Source organism: Xenopus tropicalis, chromosome 5 (genome assembly GCF_000004195.4).
Source record: "Xenopus tropicalis strain Nigerian chromosome 5, UCB_Xtro_10.0, whole genome shotgun sequence".
Taxonomy (NCBI): Eukaryota; Metazoa; Chordata; class Amphibia; order Anura; family Pipidae; genus Xenopus; species Xenopus tropicalis.
The window spans coordinates 38,998,286-39,022,304 of NC_030681.2; the positions used below are offsets into that span (position 1 = coordinate 38,998,286).

Sequence of the window (24,019 nt, forward strand, 5' to 3'; positions counted from 1 at the left end):
TTACAGAGAAAAAGGAAATCACTTCTAAAAATTAGAATTATTTGCTTATAATGGAGTCTATGGGAGATGGCTTTTTCATAATTCAGAACTTTCTGGATAACTGGTATCCGGATAATGGATCCCATACCTGTATAGATCCCTGGATTATAGTTATTCCTGCTGTCAGGGTTTCTCCAAAGTTATTGTGTAGGCAGACAGAGAAACTAATAAACTGATTTTTAATGGTCAGATCCAAAACCTGCAGCGATCAATTTGAAAGTTACCTTTAAGCAACTGGAGGTGAGAATGAAAGACCATCATTTCCAATGGCCCCATACACACATGCAACAGCATTAAAGGAACAGTAACACCAAAAAAATGAAAGTGTATAAAAGTAATTACAATATAATGTACTGTTGCCCTGCACTGGTACAACTGGTGTGTTTGCCTCAGAAACATTACTATAGTTTATATAAATAAGCTGCTGTGTAGCCATGGGGGCAGCCATTTAAAGGAGAAAAGGCACAGGTTACTTAGCAGATAACAGATAAATCCCCATTATATGGGGCTTATCTACTGGTTATCTGCTATGTAACCTGTGCCTTTTTTTCCAGCTTGAATGGCTGCCCCCATGGCTACACAGCAGCTTATTTATATAGTAGCTTTTCTGTAGAAAAAACACCATTTTTTTGCAGAGCAGCAGCACATTATATTTTAATTACTTTAAAACACTTTAATTTTTTGATGTTACTGTTCCTTTAAGGCTTCATTCTGGAGTGCAAAGATTGTACGCCTATGGGTGCTTAGTGCCTGTTTTGGTACCCTGGCCTGGGCCTTGTAAATGAGACCCCGTGTCTTTATTTAGATATTAGTCCATTTCTGTGTATCGGTAGGTAAAGGTGGCCAGATGCAGGTACATTTAACCTGTTCATTCAAGCCCTTCCGACTGTTTTGGCAGCTTATTGGCCCATGTATAGGGCCCTCCAACAGCCCTACCTGACCAATATCTGGCAGAAAATCCGCCATTTGCCAATCTTCCCATCAGATCTAGGACTGCTTTGGCTCATTGACACAGTCCTCACCTTGCATTCCTGTTCTTGTGATCCAATCATTTGGCCCTACGACTAATGTATTTTTTTTTTTAAACATAGATCTATGTGTGGCCACTTGACTTTTCTTTAGCTTGCAGTTGACAGACCCCCGTGTATGGAAATATGGTGATACAATAACCTTATTGAGGCCGCCCTGTGAGTGGGAACCCAAAGCCTTTCTATATTGAGTGAGAGGTGTAATTGGTAGGAACTGAATGAGCTAGCCCTTGCAGGAAATGAAGGATTCTGGGATAACTTCTCTCTCAGGCTAAGGGTATAGTTCATGTTTGGGGACAGTTTTCATGGGATTCCCGCTGACACCAATAGGAGACAAAAAGGGAACAATGTTGCGGCTACACTACCTAAGTGCCACCAGCTTTTATTTGCAGACACTGCATATTAGTTGGTGTCCATACACCTCTGAGGGACCCCCAGCAACTCCACTTCATGAACACACAGACGCGAGACAGAAGGATTTTGTTGGATGGATGTTTATTAGACGTTGGAAGCTCAGGGCAATGCGTGACACAGGGAAGAAGGAACACAATACGGATCTGCTGTGCATACATTATTATTTACAAGGCAGTAGTCTGTAGCCATCAGACTCCATACACTCGCTCAGCAGTATGGCTATGCCACCATTTTGCTTGGTTAGTAAAGTCATTGCTCACAAATCTCCCTTTTCCACTTCTAATGCCCAGTAAGTATATTAGTTTCCTATATATTATTCTCTTCCAACTCATACCTGCCACTTGGGAGCAATGACCCGCTGAAATGCACTCTGGGTGCAGCTATGTGCTTGGGGCTGCTCAGCAATGCGTTACATGCTCCATTGGTAAAAAAGGAATGTATGGGTTGGGCGAATGGGGTGCTGATTGGGCATTAGTCCTACTGAAAGACATGCACAGGTTCTAAATCAGTTGCTAGAATCCTGATGCCTAATAGGATAGCACACAAATCAATGTGGTCCCTGCTGACATACTGATCATGTTTTCTCAGAATAATAAAATGAATAAAACCGTTTCATTAAAATATATATTGTATATAATCTTTCAGTACCTCAAATATAAAATGCAGGAGATGAAGGAAGGCCAGGTAAGTGGTGTAATGCAGCTGGGTCTGGCCTTTGCCCTACCTAGGGGCCGCTACGCAGAACGGCAGCAGTTCTCTACGCTGAAACTCAATGGGGCATGCAGTGCATTGCTGAGCATGGCTGGGCTCATAAAGACAACTAAACCAAAGACCCTCCCATCCCCCCATGTGCTTGGCTCCCAGGCAAATCATCATTAGCTGCTTACAACCGGCAATATTGGGTTTATTACCCACAAATTTGATGATTATAGTACAAAGCCCTGAGTGGTTCCCCAGTAGCAGTAAAGATGTTGGTCATGCTTGTTATTCCCAATATGCCTTATTATTTTTAGTATCATAAATTAGACTTAGCCCTACAACTGCAGTAAGGTATAATGGTGTGGCATAGTGCTGCCCACAGAACATATTCTTCTTTACTGCTTCCATAAGGGCAAAATGCAAGTACTTCCCCCTCCTGTAAATGGGGAATACTACTGAACTGCAGACATGTTGCACTGCTTATCATGACCCAGCAGCCTCCTGGCACTGAGCCTCCTATGTCCCATAGAGTGAAATGGTATGAAACAACAGCAGTGAATTCAGTAGCTTCTGTGCAAAACACACATTAAAAATAATTGTCAACTAAAATAAGGGATGGCTGAACAGTGTCTCTCCTGCTTCTGAACTGCAACTTTCAGCATCCATAACGGCCACTGGATGCAGCCAGAGAGACATGAGTTCTGCTTCCCTGAGGGGAAAAGAATCAATGCTGAAAGCATGAAACTAGAGTTAACGTGCAAATCTTCTGTAAGAAATACAGTACTTTTTAGTAAATCACACACACTAAAGTGTCTCCACAAAGACAAAGACATGAAAAGCTACAGACACAGACGCTTGTTCTCTTCCTTCCTCAGAACAGAAGTGGTACGGAGCGGTATTGGTATCACGGAGAGACTACATTCTGGGTGAATCTTACTTCGGATCAGTGAGTGTTGGTTCCTTAGCACCTTTAGCACCTTGTGGCTAGACTGTATCTACAGCACCGTGTTCCCTGCTAGCCATCCCCTCCAATACAGTACTCAGGATTCTGGGCAGCACTGCCCTATCCTTACAATCACCGGCAGTGGCTATTTCAAGGGAACTCATTTCTAAAAGCTCACACTGCTATGCTACAATGCCCAGCTGCTAAAAGTTGTGAGTTGCAGGCCAGCAAATGCAGAAGTACAAGTAAAGATTCCTAGCTACACAGATACACAGAGGTTCTGCTGTGTAATAGAGAGTATATATATATATATATATAAGCAAGCCTGTGGGAGGAGGATTTACAGATGTGCTGCTAATCTGGTTTGGTTGAGCAGAGAGCTATGCAAGACTGTCAGTGGCAGCCGGTTACCTGTGAGAGCCCCAATAAGGACCACACAAGTATTTCCCAGAGACTAAGCTTTGACAGGGAAAATGGTGCTAAGTCACAACTGGTGGACAAGTACTAATCCGGTACCAACACAACTATCAGCAGAGAACAGCGAGCACATGCACCCTGCGGCCTCTACTCCCTCGGTATGTTGGGTGGTGGGATCTTCACTGCTGATGGCTCCACTCCCCAGATTTCTGTTGCATATTCGCTAATGGTCCTGTCACTGGAGAACTTGCCGGAGCAGGCGATGTTTCTGATCACCTTCTTTGTCCATTCCCTGGGGTTCTGAAGAGCAGAAGGAAAGTGTTTCATCAATACCACAGGGGCCACTACATTGCCTAAAGAAAGATTTGCCCCCTAAAAATATTGAAAATACTACTTTTTTTTTTGGATGGTCCTGGAAGACCTGAGTAAAGGTCAGTGATTATCAACTCCCCTGAAGAAGCCCAGGCTGAAGGCCAGTAAGAGTGAGATTTGGGGTAACTGCTTATTGGATCTCCTTGATAATTCTTGAAGCCAATCATGTAAGGCAGCTCTGGTGAGATCTGAGGTGAATGCTTTTTTCTTCCCCTAGATATTACTGGAAGATCATCCTTAAATGGGCAGTTTATGTCCCTTTTCAACTTTGGCTGAATTAATAGGGCTTGTGGTGAGCATACTTTTATTGTTTTAGAAATAGCTATGCTTTTTATTTCTTTAGCACTTCCTGTCCTGTAGAACCCCAGGGAGCTAGTAAAACTAATTACCAGTCCATGAGAAGCCGCTGATAATGAGTTGCTCAAATGTTGTTATTTAGAGAAGTAAGGGTCTTTGTTCAAAGGTAGATAGGGATCTCTGAACAAATTGCCTTTTTTTTTTTTTTTATAAAGGAAGGGGGAGAACAGTGAAAACAGAATGAGTGCTTTATAATGGCAATGGCTTACCATGTATAACTGGTCCACTTTCTCTTGGCATTTGATATAATCTTCATAGTCAGCAAACACCTTAAACCTGAAAAATCAAAGAAGACAAGTGTTTGAACTGAGGCATTTCTTTTCTGTTTCCTTAGTCCTGTGGCACAGCAAAACACTTCTATATCCCTCTTACTGCTACAGCTGTACAATGCTAACAGTGCCACAATCTAGTGCAACATTCTGGCTTCAACCGACTACACACTGAACTAAATGTACAGTATAGCTACCAATTTAAAAACAATGTACAATTGAAGCTGAAAGTCGGCTAGTAGCTCTGTACAAGTTGTATGCAGAAAAGACAATTAAAAGACCTCGCTGCAGGCTCAGCTGCACTGCATAAAACATATAGGCAAGTAAAAGAATTATTTCAAATCATTCATAGCAACCACAGGATTCCTAAATGATTGTGAGTCCTACGCCTCCTACAGAATCAGAGAGAGACATGCTCAGAAGATGGATACCTACCTGTCATGGTTCATCAGCATATTGACAACATCCTTGAAAAGATCAGGTTCTCTGGGGGAGAAATGTCCATCCCTGATCTGGTCAATCACCTGTCGCAGCTCTGGGATTCTATCATAGTACGCCTTAGCACTGTACCTGAAAGAGATAAGATAAGAATGATCAGGACTGTGATACCCAATATGTTGATTTTTTATTCTTTAGGCCTGGCTTTTTGTAATGAGATCACAAATACACATTCTGTGCGGCAGGGCAGGGTGCAAACTGCAAGCCGCTATGTTTTTCACACTTTGCGCTCTCCCTCACCTTCCGCTCTCCCCAAACTTGCATGTCATTTAGTGAGACAATGGCTACTTAAGGCAAGGCTGAAACTGCACCCTGAGCCAGTCATGCCTTTACACATTCTTTAAAGAAATAAAGCAAATGGAAAATTTATATTCAGCCTTTATATTCAGCTAACACACAGGGTAAATAAAATATGGTGGTATATTGGCAATTTGAAATGTAATACACACCCCTTCTTGTCAAGAGCTTCCACATCATCCACTCTCATGCCAAAGATGAACAAGTTTTCTTCTCCCGCCTCTTCTGCCATCTCCACATTGGCCCCGTCCATGGTTCCTATAGTCAAGGCTCCATTCAACATAAACTTCATGTTCCCTGTGCCGGAAGCCTCAGTGCCGGCAGTAGAGATCTGCTGAGACAAGTCGGCTGCGGGGATAACTGAGACAGGAGAAGAGTTTTACAGTTAGTAATCACTCAGGCAGGGACAAATGATGGATAATGAATGAATACATGCTGAGTTTTATTATCGTTATATGGCACTAAACAGAGATGCACAGCCTTAAACCCTTAAGTAGAAGAGAATTTCCCACCAGTGGAATAGTGAGTACCAGCACCATAGACTGAAATCTGTGGCATGAAACAAGTGTCTCCAACCCCCCATCCAATCACTGAAGCATCAGTGAATGGTAACTGGGTGTGGTGTTGCAAGAATAACTGATTGGCTATCAATAGATTTAATTCTTAGTGACACTGCAAAGCCCTTAACTGCCTAGTTGGTATTATACAGAATGTGTTGTTTGTGCACTATTTATATATTAAGGATATATATAGAATATATAGTAAATTAAATATAATAATAATGGTAACACAATACTGTCCTTAAACAACAAAAAGTTTATTTGTAGGACACTCCCATCCTCTTGGTTCCTACCTTTCTCTGCAAGGGACACTCGATAATTTTCCAGGAAAATGACCTTCAGTCTGTCACCGATAACTGGATCGTTATTCACAATGCTTGCAATGGAGTTGATTAACTTGATGATCATTTTAGCCATATGGTAACCAGGAGCTGCCTGCAGAGCAACAGAGATAAACAAAGTTGGGTTACAACTTTCTTTTCTTATAAATTATAAGGTGAAAATAACTTTCTGCTTTAATACATATTAGTGGGAGCTGCCACAGTTTGTCTCAAGCAGCAACTCTAGTGACAAAAGATTCTACTGAGCCGTTAATCTAATGAAACATTGCTTTATTTACTAAAACAGACAATATGGCTGCTCCCCCGCATATGTATAAATGCATCTACAGAGTGCTGTCTATTTAAGGTATATTATATCAAGATATACACTACCTATACATAGTACAGTATATATTTAGCTTTAAATCTCTCCTATGTAGGATGAATGAATGGATATAAAACATGGCACACATGCTATACCGGCTATTACATACATAAGCAGTGAGTAAATCAAATACAATACCTTTCCTCCAATCATAACAGTCCTTGGAACAAAGATCTTGGATGGATCTTTCTTTATTCCTATAAAAAGAATAATTCCATTATTAGTTTTAAAAATAAAAAACAGTAATAATAATAACAGTAAATTCTAAAGCAGCATTTTTGTTTCCATCTTCCTGTCCCTTGTGTGTCAGAAAATCTACATGAGATTATTTCCTCTAAACCTGAGGATGTGGGCAGGAAGCACCACGAGAATGTAGCTCTAAATGCTTATCAGTTCCCCTATTGGTGCTTGTCTGCAACCCTGAGAGCCAGTGCGCCAGAGCTTGTAGGTGTTTCAGGCGCTTTCCCAGCAATATTTGCCTGTGACTAGGGCAGTATTTAGGGGACATCAAGATGAGATGAAGCCTTATTTATTCTTAATTTACACTTTTTTTAATACCAAGTATTAGAACTTAAAGGAACAGTAACACCAAAAAGTTGTGTTTGCTTCAAAAAGACTTCTAAATGTATATAAATAAGCTGCTGTGTAGCCACAGGGGCAGCAATTCAAGCTGGAAAAAGGCACAGGTTACATAACTGATAAGATCTAAGCACCATTGTATTCTACAGAGCTTATCTTGTATCTGCTATGTAACCTGTGCCATTTAACCCTATTTCAATTTGAATGGCTGCCCCCATGGCTACACAGCAGCTTATTTATATAAACTATAGTAGTTTTCTGAAGCAAACACACTTTTACCAGTGCAGGGAAACAGTACATTATATTTTAATTACTTTGGTACACTTTCATTTTTCGGTGTTACTTTCATTTTTTGGCATATCTGGAAAGGATGACTATGTATTTCTGTCCTATGCATATATGGGGGGATGCTGTTGGTGTCTATGAGGAGTCAGTATCCTATTAAAAAGAGTGTTTGGAATTCCTTTTGTTATGAGAATGACCATGAGGATTGTGAGGATACTCACTGTTGTACAGAGTAATGATGTGTAAGCAATTGAGCAGCTGCCTCTTGTATTCATGGATTCTCTTGACTTGCACATCAAACACAGAAGAAGGGTTTATCTTGACCTTGTATTCCTGCTCCAAGTAGGCTGCAAACTTCAGTTTGTTTTCCTGATATTCACAAGGAGTGAGATTAGTATTATTATTTGAAACAAGCATGTTCAGCAACACATGATTTTCTGATATGTCTTTTTTCCCCCACTGCACAGAATCTCAATAGTAAAAAACAAGAAATCCTGGGGTTCTGAGCAGAAAGAGGCAAAGCGCCACAGTACCCAAACAGCAAGCATATTACATTCAGTGCTGCCAATCCCTACTCCCCCCGCTGATGTTATCAAGGGATGCACTGGTGCAAGCGTACAGGATGGACATGCTGCAACAATCACAGAAACAAAGCATGATGCCTTTATTCCACCCCTGCACTAAATGCAGTGCCCAAGCAATAATGTGAGCAGAAATGCTCCAAATAGAAAGGGGTCTGGCTAAAAATATATGGAAAACAAAAACATAGATGTAAGACAGAAGGAATTGATTCCCATGGGTAGCACTTGGCAGTGTGGGAATGTGCCCCATAAACACATACACGTAGCCTCTTTCCCTTACCTGCTTGACCTTGGCCACATCATGCACAAAGCTTTCATCATTGACAAAATCCAGTAACTTCCGCAACTGGCTCAAGTCTGTCACAAAATCCTCTCCAATTTTCTGCAAAGAACAAATGCACATTTCACCTTTAGTGTTTCACCTCAGCAGTAGCAAAATAATTCTGACTGTTTATATACAGAAATCAAAGGCTGGTGAGTGTGGGTTACATTTCAGTATTAACCAGATATGAACTCAGTCCAAACCCCTATTAGATGAATCACATCTACTCTCTATGTATTTGGCAAGTAAGGCATTTAATAGATGAAGATTGTACTTTATTTCCTCCAGAAGGGGGAGCTCTTGCTCTGGGACAGTTAACTGAGCAGCCTATTTATCAGGCTATGTAAAATGATATGCATCGGAAAAATGGGATAAAGAGCAATGTAAAATAAATGGTATATTTCTTGTCCTATTCTTAGCAACTTTTCAGATTGTCTTGATTAATTGCCTGCTTTTTCCAACTTTAAAATGTGGGTCATTGACCCTAGCAGCCAAATACTACAGCTTTGTGACTCTACAATGTTCATGCTACTTTTTATTAACAATTTTTCTAGTTAGGCCCTGTCCTATTCAACTTCTGGTTTCTCATCAAACCACCGCTTGGTTGCTAGGGTAAATTGGACCCTAGCAACCAGATAGCTGAAATACCAATCTGGAAAGCTGCTGAACATAAAACTACACATCTGTTAATTGCCTCACAATATCACAGTCTACATCTTACTAAAAATTAAACTAAAAGCAAATTAAAGGAGAATATATAACTGCATGTTATATCTAAATCCCATAGGTAATACCTCAGCAATGATATCCGACAAGCCTGGGTTGCACAGCATAAGCCAGCGCCTTGGAGTGATGCCATTGGTCTTGTTCTGAAACTTGTTTGGTTCAAGGTCGTAGAAATCTTTGAAACTGTAATGCAAGAGTTACATATAAGATTTAACAGTAAGTTCAGCCAGTAGGCTACAAGCTAAAACACCCAAAGTATGGCAAAGTAAGAGAGTACATAATACAGAACCTTATACACCAAGACACAATTGGTTGTGCTATAAACAACAAGGTAAGAGTCCATCCCTTAGTGTTCATTTAACATGAATTCCCCCCCCCCCCCCCCCCCGGGTTGTTGCTTTCTGCACAGAGTGCCAGACTGGAAATCCAATACCCCATGCAGACAGTAGTGTCAGAAGACGCAGCTCAACCCTCCTTCTGGACAGACAATTTGCACCTTTCTGGTTATTGATTTCACAAGCGTAAAATCATATCAAATGTGAAACATGGTCTACTCTATGTCCGGCACAAGAGAGACCCCTTCCGCACACCCTAGCACTCCAAAATACTTTTGCCCGGTGCTCACTGCTGGGGAGATCGGCACCCACCCAAAAACCAATAGTAGAAAGAAAAAGCAAATGGCACTCAGAGCTGCAAATAAGGGAATAACCCTTAAAAAGTTTATTGCGGTGATACAACGTTTCGGGGCAAAGTGACCCCTTTTTCAAGCATGCTTTGCCCCGAAACGTTGCATCACCGCAATAAACTTTTTAAGGGTTATTCCCTTATTTGCAGCTCTGAGTGCCATTTGCTTTTTCTTTCTACTACTCTATGTCCAGCCCATGATCTCTTCAAGCTTATTAAATTTCCCGGTTGGACCAACAATGTACACTTTATACATGTCCAACAACACTGGCTGTTGGCCCACTTTTAAAAACAGGAATGGCTGGGCCATTGTAAGAGCTTTTGCTCAATAAATCTATATATTTCTTATTTCATGTATTCCCTGTATGTTTTTATTCTGAGGAAACTGGAATCTGGAAACAGATACAAATCCCCCAACCAACATCAGCCATGACTGGGATCATTTCTTTCTTTCCGCACTAGTGAAACCCATAACTATTTCAACTTATCATTTGATAAAGCACCATAGTATTCCTCATCACTGCCAGAGAATGTGCCAGAGAATGCTCGCCCTATATGTACTCACACAGAATTCTTAACTATTTCCGAGTGAATCCTGGCCACTCCATTGACAGCATGAGAACCAATTACACACAAATTGGCCATGTTGATCCTTTTGCAATCTCCTTCTTCAATGACAGACATTCTTCTCAGGCGATCCACATCCCCTGGGTACATGGTTGCCACTTCCTGTACAAAGAAGAAGCAAACCCTATAAACCGTTATGCACACTGTGCTACTATTGAATTGCAGTGCAATATTACTGAGCCCTTATGTTGGGCTGATGTGTATATATATGAATATACATTCAAATAGAAGAGGTCATAAAAAAACCCACTAACAAAACAAAAAGCTAAACTGTGCAAGTTCTACCTTTTATATCCTATGTCAGCACACAAGCCATGGCAGCTACCCACTGTTCCTTATGTATTAGCATCTATCCACAGCAATTTCAATTAACTTGAAAGGTACTGTTACTGTTATCCTTTAAAAGCTAGGAATATAGTATAGTAGTGTAGTAGGAATATGCAAAAACAGTGTTTAACAGTCATAAACAAACTTAATGAATGATCTGCAAAACCTTAATTTTCATAACCTTTTCTATAACTAAGCACCAAAATGAAGACTGCAAAGACATCCATGGAAAACACAGGCAATGCCTAATATAACTATGTTTTAAATAACCTTGCCTGCACGCACAGCAGCTTAAAGGATTATAACTATATTATACACAATGCATATCCTGTAAATTATATCCTTATAAACTGTGCTTACTGATGTCACCAGTTATAATTGGTGCTTGGTGATGTAATTTCTGCCATGTGACTCACTGAAACTTGTGTAAGATAATAAATAATGTACCTCTTTTAAAGTATTAGGATATTTTAAAAAACAGAGGGTTAATTATTCTCTGTAGGAATGAAGCATAATGATAACATGCTTGATAGGAAGATCCCTTTATATATATATATAATGCAGAAAGGAACTTACGTCAAGATGTTTTTGGTTGATTGCATAGATAATCTCCAGGTGACGTGGCAGCAGCTTCTCAAACAAGTGCACAGGCCATCGTTCCAAAGCCTCGGGCAGTACTGTGTGATTTGTGTAAGCACAGGTCTTCTTGGTGACCTCCCAGGCCTAAACAAGGAAAGAGAATGTATAACCATGAATTGCCATTTATCTCTATACATGCCAGTTTAATGGCAAATAGTTTTCATTGTATTACCCACAGGCATCACTGCCATCAGTAGCATGTGAAATGTTTTATTTTCAAGACATTCCACATTTCCTGAGCATTAGTACACTGTACAAGTTACATCTAGCAACTGCTGTATATTAATCCAGACCCACCAAATACAAGTCCCAGCATTCCTTAATTTCCCAGAGAACCAACCACCAACAAATGGTCACTATCATTTTGTAGCGCTTCCTAGCTCTCAGTGGTGAGCCAAGACTCTCTAGATACTCAATGGAGACTCCTTTTCACCCTATGGGAACTTCTTCATGCTATACACACTTTCCAAAGTAACAAATAAACTGAGGAAGTGTTACATCTCAAAACAAACTTTTGAAATGGCTTGGAATCTGAAAACACAACCACAGCTATGCCACCCAAGGCCCCGGACCTAAGTGTGCCCCCAGCTCGTGGAAGTGACATCAACTGTATGACTGCGAGTCATGTCACTTCTGGTTACACGTGATATCACTTCCACCAGTGAAACAGTACAACACACATATATATATATATGGCCTTGCACACAACAAAACCCCAGTAATGTTAAACAGGTATGTGGTTAATCTGTAAATGCCTCACCCTGTCCCATTCCATTTTTTCCACATCTACTAAAATCCTCATAAGTTCTGGGATGGCGAGTGCAGGATGAGTGTCGTTCAGCTGTATTGCAACCTATTGGAAATACAGAAAAGCAGAAAGAGTTAATCCTGCATAAAGTTTTCTCATTTTATTTGTTTAATTCTAACTTTTTCTCACTTATAAATGTGGTTTCTAACTGCTTTCACAATTTACCTTGCCTATAGAAACCACTGTATTTTTTAATCCAATCCCAATAGACTCCCTCCAGCTGGAAAGATCAAGTCCTTTTCACTGAGCAAGCTACACACAACATACCTGGAAGTACACTAGCAGTGCAGAAACAATACAGAGATCTAAAGCTGATTCTATCTTAGATTTGATAGACACTGGAAAATATTGGAATCATCTCTGTACTCGGTGCACATACCTTGTCTGGAAATGTATCGAAACAGGTTCTAACTGGGTCCCGACATCCAAACTTAGAAGATTTGAACCGTCTGATGATATCCTGTAGCGTGGCAGCCACAACAAAGTACTCCTGCTTCAGCCGCAGCTCTTTGCCTTCAAAGAACTAAGGGACAGATACTGGAATTACTATACTTGAAAGCTCACAAAGGCAATTTATCACCCACTGATATGAGAGAAACTTCTTTATTGAATTTGTGATTTATGCCCAGTTTCTTATAAGATCTTACAAATCTCCCTAATCTAATTTAATTTCCCCGAAATGCCATCCCACCGGCTAGAATGTAAATCGCCAGTGGGATGGCATACGCGGCGTGACGATTTGCTGAAATCGCCGAAGTTGCCTTGAGAGGAAACTTCGGTGATTTCGGCGCCGCATATTACACCCCACTAGCGATTTACATTCTAGTTGGGGTGGCATTTTGGGGAGATTAGTCGCTCTGTCACAGCCCTACAGCCCAGACACACCGAGCTACTAGTAGCAGCCACTTGTCATGGCTACTAAAGTAGACAATGCTAATAATTTAATGATAATCGTCCCTGCGTTTGTTTAAGCAGAGGCAATTCTTAGCATTGTCTATGGCAGGGTATTTTCTGGCGTTTAGTAGCCGTGACAAATAGCTGCTATTAAGTAGCTCCATGTGTCTTCACCCTAAGAATTATACCAAGTTTCTGCTATATGCTACAGTCATTTTTTAGTATTGTCAGTTAATATTGAATGCAAGATTAAATATCTGACTTACATTGTCATTAGGGTACAATACTCGGGAGATGTTTTCAGCCAGATTTCTGTCCAGCACGGCCTCTATGTAGTCACCAACATTAACTGTGAACAGAGTGGAGTCAGTTATTTAATATACAAACACCTGTGTATATAGTTTATGAAACATACATGATATAAACATTTCACATATGGACAACCTACATGCTTTGTGTAGTAATAAAGATGCCATTCTATGCCAAGATACAGGATTTTACTGTAAATATTAAAACATTATGTCTACCTTTGCAGGGTTCCAGCTAATTGTTGTTAATCTGTATTCAACCATAATAACTATGTTATTATTTCAGAATAAAATTTCTCAAGAAAAGCAAGTATTTATTTGTGGTGAGTTTCTGGAATTTTAGCAGACGTGACAACCTTGGCAGAGTTCAAACTAAAATAGCTATTGTCTGAGGCTTATTCCCCTTATATGGTTATCCTGCCAGAGTGCCTCCGGCTGCAGTGATAATCACAAGTGCCAGACAATGTTATACAACTTGTACAAGGGGTATCAATCCACAGTGGTAAAACCAGCTGAAAGGAGCCACCTAATAGGCAATAATCAGGCAGACATGCAAAGGACAGATCAACTGTACCAAACATAAACTGAGTAAAGCTAAATACAGGATGGCATATAGGCACAAACCTACAATCCCTACAGAGAACACATATATGGACATTGCAAACACAACATGTTGTTGTTAGTAAAGCTACCCACAGGATGAAAAAAGTCTGTTTTACTGAAGATGCACAGATTATATTCAAGAGTCAATTAACTGACTGTATTGAGACAAATTCATATCTGCCAAGGTTTATTGGGTAAATGGTAAAAGTGATTCTGACATCAGACTACTCCAAATAGTGGGCCAGCCTTATTGCAAGTAGCCAGAGGGTCCATGGAAGGACAGAGGAACATAGGCTAATGCCATTCCTTTTGCCCAGGTGCATGGAGCAGACTTCAGCGCAGAAGCACACAAGAATGCAATTCAGCATGAAATCCGCTCTATGTGCCTGCCAACGTAATGGCTCTGTGTGCAGGCACAGGGAAAGGCTGATGCCAGTGTAGGGCCTGATTCTTGGCCTTCATTTATCTGTAGCCTTAAGGCAACAGTAACACCAACTTCAAGTCCGGAAAACCCTTTGGAACCTAGAATGTTGCTAAATGCTACATTAAAGAGGACTTTTCACTCTAAGAAATAATTCCAAATCCAACCCCAAAATCTTGTGTATGCGCCATCTAGGAAACATCTAGGAAACGCTGAATGGAAAGTTAAAGTGATCGTAGCTAAAAATCTGACCTGTTAATCATATATTTCCTGCTCCCCTCTATGCCTCATAAATAAATTTTTTTAAAGTATGGATGATTTAATAAAAAGGGGTTTGGCTTTATGTTTAATTTGCAAAGCACTTTTATTATAGGTACCCTTTAAAGACAAGGGCGCTCACATACTAGCTCATAGAGGAGGCATAAATCATATATTGGTACAGGTATGGGACCCATTATCCAGAATGCTCGGGACCAAGGGTATTCCGGATAAGGGGTCTTTCCGTAATTTGGATCTCAGTACCTTAAGTCTACTAAAAAATCAATAAAACATTAATTAAACCAAATAGGATTGTTTTGCATCCAATAAGGATTAATTATATCTTAGTTGGGATCAATTAAAAGGTTCTGTTTTATTTCTACATAGAAAAAGGAAATCAGTTTTAAAATTTTGAATTATTTGATTAAAATGGAGTCTATGGGAGACGGGCATTCCGTAATTCGGAGCTTTCTGGATAACGGGTTTCCGGATAAGGGGTCCGATACCTGTACTAATTTCTCACACTTTTTAAACCTTTACCTATATATAACATGTTTTGATAACTGGGGGTCAGAGCAAAGGATTTCTTTATGTAAACCTGTGCCGGCTGTTATAATTTATATTTCAAATGTTCCATTAAGAATGACTCCTCCCTGAAGATGTCACTTAAATACATATGTTGTGCATACATTAAGGAAATTCCATGCTGTTAGAGCTGAAGATAGCGGAGAATGTTCTGATCATGTGAGGGGCATGTATCTATGCACTTTACTCATCCTCACTGTATACTGAAGGACACAGCTGAGAGCTATCTTGAGACTCAAAAGATCAAAAAGGTGAATAACTTGTACTCAGCTATATCCCAGGCATTCAACTGATCTTGGGCCCTGCCAGGACATGCATGGTTTTTTGATACACCAGAAGATTTCTTCATAATATAAAAAAAGGCACAAATAACCTGTAAATATAACCCTTTAAAACAGAGGTTGGTGAGAAAATTAAGTACTGGCATTATCGGTATTAGAAAGCATCAGCCCTCTAGATGTTGTTGAACTTCTGGTCCCACAATTCCACTGACAACTTAAGGTTTTAAGGAGTACTGGGAGTTATAGTCTAACAAGATCTGGAGAGCCAAGCTTTGCTTATACCTGGAATAGTTTGTTAGAGGGATTCTTACATTCTTGTAGGTTGAACTCATTGGGGGCCTTGGCTGACCACAGCCTCATGGTGTTCACTGTGTTATTTTTGTATCCAGGGACAGGTGTGTCATAAGGCATTGCCAAAACAATCTGGGGAGAGAAAAGATTTTGAGCAAAAATAGCAATAGTAACTGTAATTACACGTAACTCCACAAAGGGAAAAAAGCATATATTGGCTATACTTAAAATTTGCAAGAATAATATCTGCTCCGGAGGATTCAGTGGTAAATATACCTGCTTTTTGGCATTTTATAAAAATTATTGATGCCTGTTCAAACTGACTGTGGCATAATTAAAATACACAAAATAAGGTATTTTTATCTTTACAAAAGGTCACAGGAAAGCACATATATACTTGTTTACATGGAGAGTCTTTCTGAGGGAATATGGGCATATCTGCCATGTCTGCTCACTCAGGTCTCTTTATCCAAGACTTAAGTGGTACAGGTATAGGACCCGTTATCCAGAATGCTCGGGACCAAGGGTATTCCAGATAAGGGATCTTTCCGTAATTTGGATCTCCATGCCTTATGTCTACTAAAAAATAATTTAAACATCATTTAAACCCAATAGGATTGTTTTGCCTCCAATAAGGATTAATTATATCTTAGTTGGGATCAAATACATGGTACTGTTTTATTATTACAGAGAAAAAGGAAATCATATTTAAAAAGTATAATTATCTTCTTATAATGGAGTCTATGGAAGATGGCCTTTCCGTAATTCGGAACATTCTGGATAACGGGTTTCCGGATAAGGGATCCCATACCTGTATTATGTTACAGGGGAATAGAGACATATTTCAGATTGGTATAGCGTGCATGGCAGGAATAAAAACAATAAAGAAACTTCACCCAACACACCCTTACCTTCTCCAACAATTCTTACTTGGTGCACAGCCCAGAGAGTCGGCACTTCCAGCACAGTCCAGCAAAAAATAGTTGACCATTGCCTGATGAAGAGGTACGCTTCTGAAACGTTGCTGCTATTTTTTGAATAAACACGCAGGGGCAAACTATTTTTTGCAGGAATAAAAACAATTTCACCTGAGGAAGGGGTCACCCCCGAAAGCTTGTGCTGTTTTGCTCATTTCTGCCAATAAATGATTTAAAGGCATTGCCGACACAACTGGTGTGTTTCTTTCCCTTTGCAAAGTTACACGGAGAAAAGGCTTGGGAGCGGCCGTGGAAGTTAAGCACCCTCTGTGAACATGTATGTAAGTGGTGTGCTGAAGATTTTTCTTTATGTGGAATAAAAACAATGCCACTCACCAGCCCAGAGCAGAGCAATAAATGTTGGATAGGTGCTTTGGGTTGCAAGAACTGTAGGGACTTTTAGCTTTTATTATTGTAAATTGCCCCATTAACATATAACTTGGGAATGCTTTTTGTAGAAATCTAGTTAATATGGAAATCTCAGAATCCACTCTTAAATATTCTTCTCATTCCTATAAAGAAAGCATACTGGGTCAAAATTACAAGTACATCTGTTACATACCTGAGTGTCAACCCACTTGGCACCTTCAGCTGTGTGCTCCACTCTGCCAAAGAAATGGACAGGGAGCATGAATTCTGGGCGAGCTTTTTCCCAAGGGTTTCCATACCGCAACCAATCATCTGCTTCCTCAACCTGCAACGGATACAACAAATTGTAACTGGGGATGCACCGAATCAACTATTTGTGGATTTGGCCTGAATCCTTTGTGAAAGGCAAATTAGGTCACAGAAAGGAAGAAAGAAAACTTCTGTATTTATTTGTCGAAATGTCATGTGATTTTAAGGATTTTGATCTGGTTAGGCCAGGCACATGGATTCTACCATATCCGAATCCTGCTGAAAAAGGACGAATCTTGGCAGAATCCTGAACCGAAGCCTGGATCCCATGCATCCCTAATTGTAACTCATGTACAATAAGAACTAGTTCATCCAGCATCTGCCACTCTTCGTAATGATAGTTAGGAAATGGTAGGATAACTGCTTCACTTAAAACAAAGGGAAAATAATAGTATAAGTTATCACCCCGTCTTAATTAAAGGGGCATTATGTTACCTTTGTTAGTGCTAAGGGCTCTGGCACACGGGGGAGATTAGTCGCCCGCGAACAGGGAGTTAATCGCGGGCGACTAATCTCCCCCGTGTGCCAGAGCCCTAAGACCTTGTTACTGATGGGCATTCTCATGCCTGAGTGATGCTGCATGCAGCAGATTATCACAAGTCATGCAAGTAATGGTATTTCATGGCAATCTGGCCACTAGATGCCATTCTTTCATTCTATTCATTTGGTGAGACTGGTTGATCTGACAAGGAACAGTATGGTTTCTCCTATATTTTGCCGAATGTACATAGTCCTCCCAATATACATATACTGAAAATTGTACAAAAGTTATATTTTATGAGTATGTGTACAGACCACATTATGTGCTACAAGTTGAGGTGGCCATACACGTTTAGATTTTGGTATGTTTAAATGCAACGATTTCAAACTAACATTCAGATTGAAATTGTAGGAATGCATTGTGGGTCCCCCAAGAATATCTTCAGAGACACAATACATACGCAGATTTTATCATTACCCGAAAATTTTGAACCTGTCTGAATGACTAAATGACCAATCACCAAGGTACGAAAATTACTGGATGATAATTCGGAGCCCACACCCAGTCCGAAAACCATACAAATCCATTATATCAGTGCGTGTATAGCCAGCTTTACATGGCAGATTAAATGAGTGTGTAAAGGCACATCAGGACATCAGTAACAATCATCTAGTCTTCAACAAAGCATCTGCTTTATGTACAGGAGACACCACTTCTAGGTCATAGAATAAGCAGTTCATTATCTGCAATGGGCTCTAATTACAGTGTTAATTAACAAGGAAGCAGTCAAGGTCTACTTGCTTTACACAAAGCTTCTTCATATGAATTTATTTTTGGTTAAACATTAATGACAAAATGAAGTCTGTTCTGTGTTACTTGTCATAAAGCCCTGAATCATTTCATCTGTTTTAGGACTTTGGTAATATTAATTGTTTGTCTGTCCTGAGATGTAAAACCACCATTTTTTTCCTTTTCACATCACTGTATGCTTATGCTTTAATACCTGGGACAGAAAATAAACTCTATAAAAATGAAATATCCCTATTATGCAAAGATACCACTGAAATAAATTCAATATTCAAAACAATAGCAGCAACCAGCATTACTGAGTAAATAAAAGCATGGTTTGTGTTTTTGTTTGTATTTACCTGCCAGCCATTTAAAATCCTTTGGTTGAATATGCCAAATTCATATCGGATTCCATACCCATAAGCCGCAAGTCCAAGTGTTGCCATAGAGTCCAAGAAGCAAGCTGAAACATGGAGAGAACCAATATGTCACAGTTTAATCTCACCCACAGGAACAAAATGGCAAACTGCCTTCAGGCCATGTGCACTATAGGGACTTTATAATGGTGGTTGGGTCCAATCAAGTACCTTCATAATTGTTTGAGTGCACTGATGGCTAAAACTTCTATATACTGAGGAAGTGATATTGCCAGTCCTGAAGTGGTCCCATGAGTTACCTTGATAACAGTCCCTACTAGGGGGATATATATATATTTTAGGGAAAATGGATGCTATACCAATACCATTTGTGTACCAGATGCTTGGAAAAACTGTTATGTTTCTGAATCCTTTAGCCCGACTGGTTGAAAAGTGGAGCCTAATGGAAATTAAAGTGAACTCCTTACCTGCCAGGCGCCCCAATCCACCGTTCCCGAGACCTGCATCCTCTTCTATCTCCTCAAGCTCCTCCATATCCAGGCCCAGCTGCAGAGACAAGATAAGAAAACCTGAGACAAGAAGCCTTGCTAGTCACCTAAAAATACATGCTACTTTCTATTTTTAGCACTACAGATCTTCGCATATAGGGCATATTCAGTAGATATGTAACTAATGCAGTAATCAGTTCAACATCAAGAATCCTAGAACAGTTAAACGCAGAATCCAAGTAAATTTTGTGGCATTTGGATAAATCCTAAGTGTTTAGCTGCACCAAATCATTAAAGCCATGAGACTTAAAAACTCTTAAGCTGGCCATACACGTGGCGATCTGACGATGTTTCGTGCGACCATCGGTCGCATGAAACATCGTCAGATCCGCCACACACCGTCAGGGCTGAAACAGCAGATAAGGAGGTAGAAACAATAGGATTTCTACCTCTTTCTGCCGATTCAGCCCTGACGGCAGATTTTGGTCAGGCGCCTTCTATGGCGCCCGATCAAAATTTCCTAACCTGGCCGATCGGCGAGTCGTCCGACATCAGCAGCTTCCTGTGGTATGTGGCTTACCAATCTTATGATCATAATTTTGTAACTAGAAACCCCTGTTTTTTGTCAATACATGCACTAGCATAGATAATTTAATTTACTTATGAAACAGGGGACCAGGGAATGTGCATTGATCAATCCTCCTCTCTTTTTTGTATGCTTGTAGTTAATTTGGCCAGATCAGTCGCACTTCCATTGTATTTGTATACTCTTTTTAGCCCTGGAGTGCTCCCACAACTCCCTTCTGTGTATCTAATGCCAAACAGAGCCTTCTGTAATCTGCCAGTCCACATAGGGGCTATTTTTTCAAATTCAATATTAGTATTATATTTCTCCATGTCTTATCAGAGTAAAAGTCCCAAGCCTATCCTCAGTCCCCACCAGTGCCTGTCACATGGATGTAAGCTGAGGGGTAACTACCATTCACCTGCTAAGGTCTGATTGGACTGTAATGCTGTAATGATACCCATAAAGCACATACTGTATGGGGCTTAAGGGTGGACCCAGCCACAGGGAATTACAAGTCTATTCAAAAGGTCACTTTTTCCTGTTGTTATTTCCATAGTTCCCATGACTGTTCTAGGGCTGACCTTCATGTTTGAGAGCCAAGAACAGACCCCTTTACCCTGCAGCTGTGCCTTTTTTAACTCAGAGTTGGTTCTGATTCTTTGTCATTCATAATCTGCTGAACTGCTGAGTGCACTGAGAGTCAAATCTGGGGGAGGCTGCTGTAGGCTGGGGTGCTATCATTAATAGCAATGTGTCAGTATTTTTGTCACATTTGCCTACCAAAAAAGGCCCCTAATTCCCCCCTAATTTGCATTAAAAACAATATAGCCATTGGGGGCACTGTTTCACTATGTGTCCTGCTATTTCAATTTACTTAATCGTTAAATACAATACTGTAGCTTCATTGCAGATTAATGAATATGAATTTGTAGATAAATAAGGCTATTAAATTTATTCAAAAATTAAATTGACCCCTGTAACACAAAAAAGTCATATTCTGCTTTTTTAACCAGAATAACAGACGTTCAGTTCTAATGGCTCAAACAAATCTCATTAAATGAAAATATGCTGAGATAGGCATACGTTGCATCAGATACTGAGTGACAAGCTTATTACATTGCTGCTACAACAAAGGACTGATTGAGTAAGCAGAGGACAGCCCACAGGTAACCTGATGGTTGGACCGCATAGTGCCTGTCTGTGCCTCATCTCACTGGCAATGTGCAGCTACATGGGCGCTCATAAGGGCAGGAAGATAGAAGTCTGTTCAATATTCACAGCTGTTAATGGACACTATGTTGCACAAACCCCATTTCCTAAATCTGTGGGACACTTAAGCTGGCCATACACGTGGCGATCCGACGATGTTTCGTACGACCATCGGTCGCACGAAACATCGTCAGATCCGCCACACACCATTCAGGGCTGAATCGGCAGGTAAGGAGGTAGAAACAATAGGATTTCTACCTCCTTCTGCCGATTCAGCTCTGAAGGGAGAATTTTGGTCAGGCGCCTTCTATTGCGCCCGATCAAAATTTTCTAACTTGGCCGATCAGCGAGCCGACCGATTTCAGCAGCTTCCTGCGATATCGGTCGGCTCGCTGACATGCCATACACGCACCGATTATCGTACGAAACGAGGTTTCGTACGATAATATCGGTGCGTGTATGGCCACCTTTAGGTGAAGTGTAGGTAGATCTAAGGCGGCAGGGAGACAGGGGAGGAAGGTAGGGTTTGCCTGGTTTATTTAATGGTGGGGGAATTGTGTGGCAACGCTTTACCAGGCTCGTAACACAGCACTAAGCTTAGCTGTTTATCATCAAGAGACAAGAAATTGATAAGATTAAAGGAAAATTGGCCTCTACAGAGGGGCAGGCTAATAGAGCCCACACTCCACTCAGGGGGAAACATTTCTATTTTGGCCAAAGGACGCTTGTAGTGAGAACTATGCCGCTTGCCCCGGGAAAGATTTTGGTTAGACACAAGCACGTATTCACTTAAGAGTGTCTCCTGGCTCACTTATTATGCCTGCACCCCCGGAAGAAGAAAACATTTTTCGATGATAGGTGCCTTTCAGCTCTACTAGCAATATTAGTATTATATTTATCCTTATCTAATCATAGAAAAAGCCCCCAAGCCTATCCTCAATCCCTTCCAGTGCCTGAGGATGGATATTCACATGGATTTGTAAGCTGAGGGGTAACTACCATTTACCTACTAATCTCTGATTAATAATACCTATAAAACACACACTGTGTGGGGCTAAGGGTGGGCATACAAAGATAAGATAATTATAAAATAATCTGTGTGTCAATGGCATTTTCCGGCAAACCAGATTAATGCCAGGTGGCATATGTGGCAAGATCTGCTCATTTGGCAAGGTGCACCTCAACTTTTACAACCACACCTCTGGTGTAAATCTAGGGATTAAAAAGGCTTTATTTTTCCTTAAATTGATAAAAAAAGAAAAAAACCTTTTGCAGGAGTATCAAGAAAACACAGCTACTCTATAGGAAGAGGCAGAGATTGCAGTTTAGCAGAGTCTAAGAGAATTCCATCACCCTCCCACAGTCCCTCCATTTCCTGGAATTCGCACATTTTGGCACAAGTACATAGGGACAAAAGCACAAGCACCGAGGAAGAGCGGAGAGTGCAGAGGTTGCTTCCCTCCTGTGCACTGATGTGGGGCTGAGCTTGTTAATCTTTAGTCACTTCCCTGGAAAGCAGTGTTTACTCTGTATCTGTACAATGGCATCTCTGTAAAGCAACTTTATTAATTCAGGGTACAGACTGCACAATATAAGGTGCAAGAAAATTGCCTTTTATTGAAGACACCAACATGACATGTCAAAGGGCAAAACCACCCTTTACACAGTGCAAGGGTAGATTGTTAGTTGCACCCTGGGTCGTGCCCGCCCCCCCCCCATGCACCCTACAGTAAAGAAACTTCTAGGGCATGGTAACCCAACTATGACATTTATTTTGCTAAAAAGTAATGGTGTTTTATAGGCAAAGATGTTGCTGCCAATTAGGTGACTCTGGGGACAAAGAGAAACTTGGAGTTACTACCTAATCAGGAGGTAGCTGTAGCTCCAGTGTCAATAAGCATAGCACTCATTTCAGAATGGAAGGCAAGAAAGACTAAGCGCAGCTATACAGAAGTGCCAGGAGCACGGTTTGATGCAAGTACCTTTAAAGGGGTTGAAAGGCCAACTAACTGTGGGGATATCTGCAGGAGCACAACTACACTTACGGTGGTAAATGAGCCCTATAGAGTATTAAATTATACTGGGAGTTTAACTGGGACTAAAGAAAGGATGTGACCACACACCATTCAAATAATGAAAGCTTGAAATGGCAAGAAAAACCAATAAGAGTTCTTAGAAGCTGGAAAAAGCTATGCAAATGAAAATAATTTCCACCTTAATAGAAAATGATGTTTCAGAGCAAGGGTTAATCTATGTAGAGGCTTAAGGACAAGTTGGTTGTGCTAGTTAGTTGGAAAAATGCTGTAAAACAATAACTCTGGCAGCAGTGCAATAATACAGAACTTGGCAGCAAGAAAAGGTTTCCTTTCAGACAGAGAAAAATAACAAAGAATAGCTTAATAGATCAAGATGGAGCTTGTGTGACTGGTTAGCTGGCCTTGTTGCTTACTGGTTACCCATGGCAAGCAATCAGGTATTTTCTTTCATTTTGCTCAAACTTAAATAGTGATTGTTACTTGTAATTGCACTTGTACAATTTAACATCTATTTTAGTAAAATATCCAAATGTTTGTACCTTTATTTGTAAATATAACTGCAATTGAACGGAATTTTTTGCACTGTTGGTTCTGTCTCT

The 24,019-nt window shown here is 40.4% G+C and overlaps 1 protein-coding gene across 1 annotated transcript in view; it reads right to left on the minus strand.

Annotated features, from left to right (window-relative positions):
• Positions 1-1,545: 1,545 nt before the first annotated feature.
• The window catches only part of pygm (phosphorylase, glycogen, muscle), a 28,469-nt gene continuing 5,995 nt past the window's right edge, over positions 1,546-24,019 (minus strand). Inside the window, 18 exon segments of the mRNA NM_001001904.1 lie at positions 1,546-3,840; positions 4,479-4,545; positions 4,974-5,108; positions 5,486-5,693; positions 6,187-6,328; positions 6,737-6,795; positions 7,684-7,831; positions 8,324-8,425; positions 9,160-9,274; positions 10,341-10,504; positions 11,306-11,452; positions 12,129-12,221; positions 12,556-12,699; positions 13,337-13,419; positions 15,838-15,949; positions 17,357-17,488; positions 19,102-19,205; positions 19,587-19,665. Coding sequence (NP_001001904.1) covers positions 3,688-3,840; positions 4,479-4,545; positions 4,974-5,108; positions 5,486-5,693; positions 6,187-6,328; positions 6,737-6,795; positions 7,684-7,831; positions 8,324-8,425; positions 9,160-9,274; positions 10,341-10,504; positions 11,306-11,452; positions 12,129-12,221; positions 12,556-12,699; positions 13,337-13,419; positions 15,838-15,949; positions 17,357-17,488; positions 19,102-19,205; positions 19,587-19,665 — 2,187 coding nt within the window. The 3' untranslated portion in view covers positions 1,546-3,687.